This window comes from Vitis vinifera, chromosome 10 (assembly GCF_030704535.1).
Source record: "Vitis vinifera cultivar Pinot Noir 40024 chromosome 10, ASM3070453v1".
NCBI classification, from domain to species: domain Eukaryota; kingdom Viridiplantae; phylum Streptophyta; class Magnoliopsida; order Vitales; family Vitaceae; genus Vitis; species Vitis vinifera.
Window position 1 is genome coordinate 4,240,717 of NC_081814.1, and position 9,257 is coordinate 4,249,973.

The following is a 9,257-nucleotide window of genomic DNA, read 5'->3' on the forward strand; positions in this document are numbered from 1 at the left end:
TATTTTCAGTTTCTTTAATTCGAATTTTCCACGCCTTTGTTCTTGGGACCACATCTTGATACACAAGTGACACTGGAGAGAGATCTTATTCCCTCTATTGATTAGGGCAAACAACACAAGCTCCCAACCTGTTTGAGCGAGACTCCAAACCCAGCCCTGTCTCAACAATGTTTGGGCCAACATATAACCAGTCCCATTGTCGGCTATAACAAAATTGCAACGTATTATTTGATTTTAACATTTATTGCTATTGCTGAATGCCTGCTTGGCAGGAATCCCCACAGTGAACAAATGGAAGTGGTTCATTATGTTTATACACCTTCTGATGAAATTGGAAATCTGGGTCTCAATTAGTCCATTGCCAATTTCCCTGCTTGAAAAACAGAGTGCAAACAAACTGCATAGCAACAGAACAAGCCTTGTGGATAGACTGAAACTAGACACTTCTGTGACGCCTTATTCCTAACCAACTACCAAGCAAATCGAGGAGAACTAGATATAAGAGTGTGCAAACCTCATCATTAATAGAAGCCACTGTATTGTAGAAACTTGGTGAGTTCTACATTGGAGATGTCTTCAATTTAACACGCCAAAGTGCATATTATTATTGCGAGAAAATGAAAGTTTGGGGACTGAAACACTAAAACAAAATAAATGCAGTGTGGTAGACGAAGATGCAGTTGAATGGTGAGACGAAATCATGCAGTTCCTTTGAGCTTCTTGGTGATGCCAGCAGTGTACATCCCCTGGTGGAAAGCTTGCGCCAACTCTATCTCAGTAGGCTGTCTTGAGCCGTCCCCAGCGTAAGTTCCTGCACCATAGGGGGAACCACCCTTCACCTGCTCTATCTCAAACATGCCAGCTCCAAATGTATATCCAATGGGAACAAAGATCATGCCATGGTGAACAAGCTGGGTGATGGCTGTCAAACTGCACACAGTTTCCACAAGTGAGAAAATTCTTCTGCACTGTATTTAGCAGATGAGAGAAAAGAAACAAAGATGCCTAATAAAGGAGGCCTTAGGAATTGGGGGATTTGTGAAAAGGGAGCTTACGGAGTAGTCTCTTGTCCACCTCCTTGAGACCCAGTGCTATAGAAAAGGCCTGCAGGCTTGCCTGCAAGCTGCTGTGTTCTCCATAGCGCTCCAGTTGCATCCAAGAATGCTTTAAATTGACCAGCCATCATTCCAAATCTAGTGGGGAAACCAAAGATAAACCCATCGGCCTCAGAAAGTTCAGCAGGTGTAATAACTGGTACATCACTCTTAGGCGGTGCCCCCATCAGCCCAAGAACATCCTCAGGGAGTGTTTCAGGTACCTGCTTGCCGATTGAGGAACAAGTGAATCCATATTAAATCACACTCCAATCAGAAGCATATGATGAACAAAATGTGTAAAATTTTGAAAATCCCCACTTTAATGCATGAAAATAGCAGTTGTATCTAACACTTAGAATGATGGCATTGGTATCCTATTAAGCAGAGAGACCAACTTCGATACTTCAACAAATATATTGATTTGTTGCAAATCAAATTGAGACCAAGAACAAAAATTTAAACTGTTTTAAAAAACAATTCCATAAAAATAGTTTTTGAAAATTGTTCTTTAATGATCTACATAACATAAATTTGATTGGAAGTTTTTAAATATATTTTAAAAACAATTTTTATATGTAGTAATTTATATTTAATCATTCTTCATATTTATATAATTATTTTTTAAAATAATCCTTTAAAAACATGTAAAAACAACTAGAAACAAATAAAAAAAATAAATATTCTCTTATAAAAATAAGATATTTTATATTTTTAAGAACAAAAAATTGTTTTATATTTTTATTATAATAAATTTTTTAACACCACCCACCCAAATAAATGCCCTATGTTATCTTAAAATTTTGTACTTACAAAAACAAATTACTGATTACAATTCTTTCAGATTTATAGATGAATTAATGCCAGCAAAACATGATTCAATTGAAAAAAAGGAATTTATGCTTCAAAACTGTTTAAAAGAATAAATAATGAACTTAAGAAAACCACCCACCTGCCATAGTTTCACTTCTACCCCTTCCACAGATTCAGCTCCTTTCTTTATCTCTTGAGCAAGCTTTTCAACATGTCCATACGTTGAATAGTAACTGTGCAGAATTAAATAGTTTAATATTATATTATGAAGATATAGTAACACAAGTGAAGACACTGACTCATAAAATTAGGCCCTTAATATTATATTATGAAGTTGTAGTAACACAAGTGAAGACATTGACCCATAAAATTAAGGCTGATGAAGTGGATGAAATTTATATAGTGAATGCATAGAAATGGGTGCATAGTAGATCCATGAGTTATAAAGAATTCTGTGCCAGGAAAAGAAGTGGGATAGAAGAAATGTAGTGCAATTAACAAGATCCAAGATTTTGAATATTTTAAGAACTTTAAGTTTTGTGCACATTAGAGATTCTACTAAGAACTAATTTCAGTCATGATGAATGTGAGGCCCACCCTACAAAAGAAATGGAATATAGAAACCACATGAGTTCAAAAAACTTTACTTAGGATCTAAAAAGAAGTATGACTTCCTTTTTCCCAGTTTGGGAAAACATAATATCGACGAAGAAAAGGGATCCCTCAATAATCACACAGAACCAATGAATACACTGCATATGTTAAAGTCACATGGTACAACGACCACAACTCTACTGATTTACCAGAGATAATGGATCTTCTGCAGAACATGACTTGATCCCCCTTTCTTCTTCTCCTTTTTTCCAACAACTATCCATTTATAAGAACAATATGAAAGAGATAAGCCTTCATTGCACATCCAGGCCCCCAGTGCAATTGGGCGAATGGTTTCAGACTACATGAATTAGTTTTTGTTTTTATTCTCAAAAATCTTAAGGGAAACTGAATCTGGTACTGCAATTGAGAAAATTAGAAGTGAAAAAGACTAAACATTGCCATTGCAGATAAGTGAAAATGCAGATCCAACCCCACCCATAAACAAGGCCATTGCACCAAATTCTTGAACATGATTTATGATTTTGCTACCCAACAGTCCACCAGGAAGCATTCATGTAATCTCTATGTTCACATGGCTGAGAAGAAAAATCAGAACAACACTATATCTATTGCAGTGTAAAGTAGAGATACAAATCACAGAAACAACACCCAGAAAGATGAAACAGAGATCATAATCATAAAATGACGGTATAAAGCCTACACATAAAGCGAATATCACCAAATCAAGACCATCAGAAGATCATAAAAGGAACCATATACATGCACAAAGAGATCACGGAGAGAAGGATAGATGGTAATGCTTACACGATATAGAGTTTGGCAGCCATTAATGGAGTATCTGTTGCTCTCTCCACGCTTTGTCTCTCCTTTGTGCTTGTGGGTTTAAGCGAAAAGTCGAAAGTCAAAATGAAAAGTTGATAAATGAAGCACAGAGGAGGTGCTATTTATAGTGACTTCCCAGAAGAGCACCAGGCCGCGGCATTTGAAAGAGTCCTAGTTAATGGGCTAATTGCATCATTATGGTGGGTCAATTTTTGCTAACTCTTATATGGAACCTTGATGTCATGCCTATAATTATTTTCGTAATAATTTGATTATTCTTCCTTAACATAAAAACAATACCATTATATAATCCAGAAAGTCTTCATACATACCTTATTTGTTAACAATGAAAAGATGAGAAAATTTTTCAAATACGAAAATATTTCATGCCTTTCTTCTATTGATACTGATGATCATCCCCAAATTCAATCAGCTTTCACCGTTTACCATGTAAGGTTAATAGTCCAAAAATAAATAATTATCACTTTCCTTTGTTAGAGATTTTGATGCATTGGCCTCACACAGGTTTGGTGGGAGGGCATCAAATAGAATTGGAGTATTATCTCTAGTAAAAATAAATTAGGACTCTGGAAAAGTCATCTGATATTGATCGTTCCTTCTATGATGAAGACAATGCATCAAAATGTATGAAGGGTCAACTGTTTCTGGGTATGTTTATGAGGAAAATTATCCAATCTGCAAGTGTCACCGGTGGAATAATATGCATGCAGGCGGCTGAAAAAGACTGTGAAGGAAAATTTGTTTATTTTTTGGACGGTTTGGAATTTTATTTAGACACGTTTCATATAGAAAAATTAACTTCATAAGTTTGGACATGATTTTTTAAACTTTTTTTTAATGTTATGATGTGTGCAATATGTCTGCATGACACAATGTCATGAAAAAGGAAATTGATTAGTGGATTGATCAGCTTTCATTTCCATATTATTTGTTCATTAGAAGGAAACCATTAACCTTAAAAGGCAAAATATTTTCTCTTTTTTTGGTCCTTTTTTCTTTCTTCTTGGAAAAGGCTTGCCATAACATGAAAAAAGAAAAAAACAGTACTGTTTGTAGTGGGGCCATTGATAATTGAAATCCTCAAATGTGGTTTATGACATGTAGAATATTAGGCGTGATTTGGGTATTAATGCCATTAAGCTTATGAGTTGGGTTTCAATAATTTTATGGGTTGCAATGAAGACTTTGGGCAATGGAAGAGGTGATAGTGAGAGTGAGAGGGAGGGCACATGGGTAATGCGGGGGGTTTTAATTAGAACTTGTCCTTGTCTGTGTCTTGCAGAGGAATCTAAACATGGGAATTGGCATCAATGCCTTTGTCTAGAAGCGTGCTTCTCTTCTTAATTCCCTCTAAATTTCATCCCATTTACGCTTACAAGCAATGATTTTGTTGCTTTAAAACATGGGGTCACTTAATTTTTTTCAAAATGGCCAATGCATTGAGATTTTGGGTAAGCTGGTCCAAGTGCATTTGCAAGGTGGTAAATGGACCTAAAATTGGTTAAATCCTTGGCCACCATCTCTTCCTGTTGGCATATCTAAGAGTGGGAAAGCATTGGAGATTTTTGTCCCCAATTTGTGATGCCTGCGTGCTTTTGCGACTAGAAGATTGTAGATCTGGTGGCCACCTAGCCATCCACTTTGAAAAAAAACAAGCAAACAAACCCACCCCCCCAAGTGCCTCTGGAGAAAGGCTTGATTCTTGCTCTGACTGGTTCAGAAATGATGGGCTGCTCCTGCAGGAAAACTTGGGTCAAATAGTACTGGTTGCATGCTTACAGAGAAAAGTACCGAGCACAATTTGGTCATCTTCTGTTCATTGCAAGTTTTCCGGTCATCTTTGGAGCATGGCTACAGAATTTTATTTCTTTCGTATAGAAAAGCTAGGCCCTCATTAAACGACATGTTTGACAATTTTATTTTCTAGTAAATTTAAAAAAGTTAAAAATTTGAAAATGCATTTTGAAAATTAGAAAATATTTTCTAAAAATTTAAATACATGAAAGTGAAATGAATCACCTTAAATACTTTGTGAAACTTACAAATTAAAAGGAACATAAATATTTTAAATAAAAAATGAATATGAGCGTAACTACGAACAATGGATAGATGACCTATATAAGTATTTTATTTTGTTTTTTAAGACTATGTAATAAGTAAATATATTTTTATATTAGATATTCACTTATTTTAGTGGATTAATTTATATGTATCAAAATATTTTATTGTATTGTTTTAAATAAAACTTTCCAAATAAAATGAATAAATGTTACATAATAATATCATATGAGTATACAAAATAGTATATCTCATAACATATGGCATATAGAAGTCCAAAAGATCTCCAATTCTTTTTGCTAGTTAGGGCATTTATCGGTTCTAATAAATGTCTCAGAAAGACTTGACCTAGAAGTTTATCATTTACTGGATAGATAGATATTGAATAAAGCCTTTTGTGATCTTCCTCTAGCCAAAATTGTGTCCCTTGTGGTTCAGTAGCTTCCACACCATAGGAAACAACTACTCCCTAAGTTTAAGTATCTTGAGTCCCTTTACTATTTTGAGGTCCTTATTGATCTTGATCTTATAGAAATTGAGGGGGTTTTGTTGCCATGCAAAAATAGTGGAATAGGACTAAAAGGTACATCTCCACTACATGTTTTGTTTAATTCTTCTTGTAATTTTAAAGAGGTTTTTATCTTTTCTTTGCCTTTTGGAAATAATTGATGCAACACTCTCCTTGCTTAAGATATATCTCCACAATATGTTTTGAGACTCCTAAATTCTTGTAAAATGCGATTGTGAGCTCGATAGTAAGCACGGTATCTACATTGGTCTTTCTTTGATGTATCATCAATTTATTATGGTGGCTAACAAAAAATCAAACAATTCATATAATTCTTGAAAAAATAATGAGTTGAGGTCATTTAGCTTGGTGAACACAACTTCAAAAATATCTCCCTTACAATCTAGCTTTTTGTTTTGTGCTTCCCTTTTATCTCGCAAATCACTTGTTTGGCTATGACACATCCTCATTTCCTAGGTGTTTTTTGCTCTCATAGCATATCATAATGAGAACTTGGGTGCTACAACATCTTCTTTGAGACTAGCATATTTGTATGCTCTAGTGAAGATTGCTTCCATGCTACTTATTTTATTATATGTATATTGTGAAAAAAGTCTAATTTGTCTAAAGAAAACACCCAAGAGAGGGAGGAGGAAGGGAGCATATTGGGTTTTTCAAAACTTTTTCGAAAATAATTCTTAATAAAAAATAATAGAAGAAAGAAAATAAAGATATAAGAGTAAAGAGAAAGTAAACACAAATTTTATAATAGTTCAGTCAATTTCGTCCACGTCCACTCTCCTCAAACTCCTTCCAAGTGAGAGTTCCACTAGTTTGAAACTTCAACCAAACTTTCAAATGCTTACAATTGAATTTTTGACTCTAATGGATACTACAACTTCTCTTTAAGGATATCCTTAACTTGAAGCACTACCACTCAATTTCTTACTTTAATAAAAATGTGAATGAAAACCATACATATAAATACAAGAAAGGTAGAATGAACAACAAAGGTATACTAGGATGATATGCAAATAGGAGTTTAATGCATCAAAAGATAAATGAAAACTTTAAATGTGAGAAACAAGTTGGTAAAGTGTTCAATAAGTATTCTTTTATCTCATAAATAAAAATTTTGACCTGTGGTTTCATGGCTCATTGTCATCTTTGGAGTGAGCAAAAATGTAGTCCGAAGTCATTTGAATTATTAAATAAGTTACGAAAGGATATTCTACTACATGATACGTTTGTATTATATAAAATTTAGTTATGTTTATTTTTAATGATATCCGATGAACAAAAACTCAATATCAAACAAGATTTTATTAATTTTATTTTTTAAAAGATTGTATTAATTAAATGCATTCTCAAAGAAAAAGAAATGAAATAAACACTAATGTTAGAACATGAAAATAAAAAATAAAATATAAATAACCTTTTTCGAATTCAATGCAATTTTACGATACGATTAATTTAATTTGTCATTAATATAATAAGTTTAGTTTGTCGGTAGTTTAATTATGAAGTGAATATCTTTATACACAGGATGGATCATTTACCGATATCCTTAAGTTTGCAGACATGGGGAACGGGTACATTGGAAAGGTATTTTCACATCATCCTATTATCCTAAATTCCTAACAGCAGCAATATTCTAGGCATCACCCTTGTGCGATGAAAGGAGACTCGACCAGTCGCACCCCTTTCTTCAAGCAATTCCCAGACTTTTCTCGTCCATTTCTTTCCATTAGAAGTACATTAATAATAAGATGGTGGTAATCACACACACTCACTATCTCACAGGAGAAATGGATTTTGGTCCACACTCCACAGAAGGGGATGGTCTATAGGCCCCTCTATCATCATACCAAAGGCATTGCGTGCTTGGGAGGGGAGACCAAATGTCTCCCCAGATCTTTCTTTTCAAGACCCTCCTATTGGAGAAGTGCCACTTCACCTTCTCCACCTCAATCATGGCCTGGGTGTTTGTTGGCCTTTGAGAGGATAGCATTATGAGGACTTTCTTCTTCCTGTTGGTTTCACCACTACTCTTTTCCACTGTATTTTCTGTCCACATCTTCTCCTCCTTTTTCTAAAGAATTGAGAGTGTTGGTCAGCCACCCACACCGTCCCAGTCAAGGGGTTGATTGTTGGGACCACCACTCTTTCTTCGCAATGTGGAAGATCTCATCATTTCAATCATCCGCTAATCAGGGATATTTCTAAATTCCAATTTTTTATCTTGCATTCTTGGTTTCAGTCTCTTTACTCTTTTAGCCTTTTGTTTTTACACGCGGTATTCAGAACCAGCTAATTTGGAAATCATCAAACACTCCAAATGACAGAATAGAGAGTAAAATTCTAGTAGTTTGAATGTGCAAGCTTAAACCTTTTCTTAGAGTTGACTAGGGCTTGTTAGTATGAAAAACTACTTGATGGGCATGCATCCAGAACTAGGTCTCATCAGCAGTTCAACCAGCAACCGATTCAGAGGATTGGAATATCTTGACCATTCTACTAGCAAACTCCAAACACAACTATGCATATCCATAATCAATCATGTACATGAATCAATGATAATTGAACATATGGATGGTGTGCATGTGAATAAATTTAACAAAGGCACAAGCAAACTTCTGTCAAGGACAATGTATGAACATCTTCATCAAAGACGTAACTCATTTCCTAACTTGGATCCATCCCCACCACGAGTTTCCCAAAGTTATTTGGTTCTCCCAGAAAATATTACTTTCCTTCTTTCCACAATATTCATTCAGAAAGCAACAAATAGTCAAATACAACTTGACAATAAAGATATCTTATTACTAATATTATATAAGGAGAATCCATCAAACCTAGTTTTAATATCGATAACATCAATGTTATAGGAAAGTAGCCAGCAGCCTTCCATATATTCTTTTTTTTTTTTTGGCCAAGTCAAATGTTGTTTGGTACTAGCCAGTCTACCTACACCAGCACCCTTTTTTTTGGTCAAAATATTTCAAGTGTTCACTTCTTCCAGTGGCAGAGAATCAAAATATAAAGAACCATTCTCCAAAGAAGGCCAGAGGGACAGACCCTAGATTTCCAAGTTAGACAAACCTAACATTTCCACCAGTGTATCCACCTCAGCAACTATGCCTCCTTAATGATAGATTAAGGCATACACATTCAGGAACCAACAAGGAAGAAAACACCAATGGATTATGGATTATGACATGTATCTCCAATACAATGCATAGCAAAACATCAAAAGAGTTTCATCTCAGGTACATGCTCTGTGCAGGATATCTTCTAACATGCTGAATTCCAGAAATTGACAA

At 34.8% G+C, this 9,257-nt stretch overlaps 1 protein-coding gene across 1 annotated transcript; it reads right to left on the reverse strand.

The window, feature by feature from the left end:
• Window positions 1-493: 493 nt before the first annotated feature.
• LOC100241452 (probable NAD(P)H dehydrogenase (quinone) FQR1-like 1) lies at window positions 494-3,714 on the reverse strand. The gene is made up of 4 exons (XM_059740023.1): window positions 3,330-3,714; window positions 2,047-2,140; window positions 1,056-1,318; window positions 494-930 (listed from the first exon to the last, which is right to left on the reverse strand). Exons 1-4 carry the CDS (start codon window positions 3,350-3,352, stop codon window positions 699-701), a joined length of 612 nt encoding a protein of 203 aa, XP_059596006.1. The 5' UTR covers window positions 3,353-3,714; the 3' UTR covers window positions 494-698.
• Between the last annotated feature and the right edge of the window lie 5,543 nt (window positions 3,715-9,257).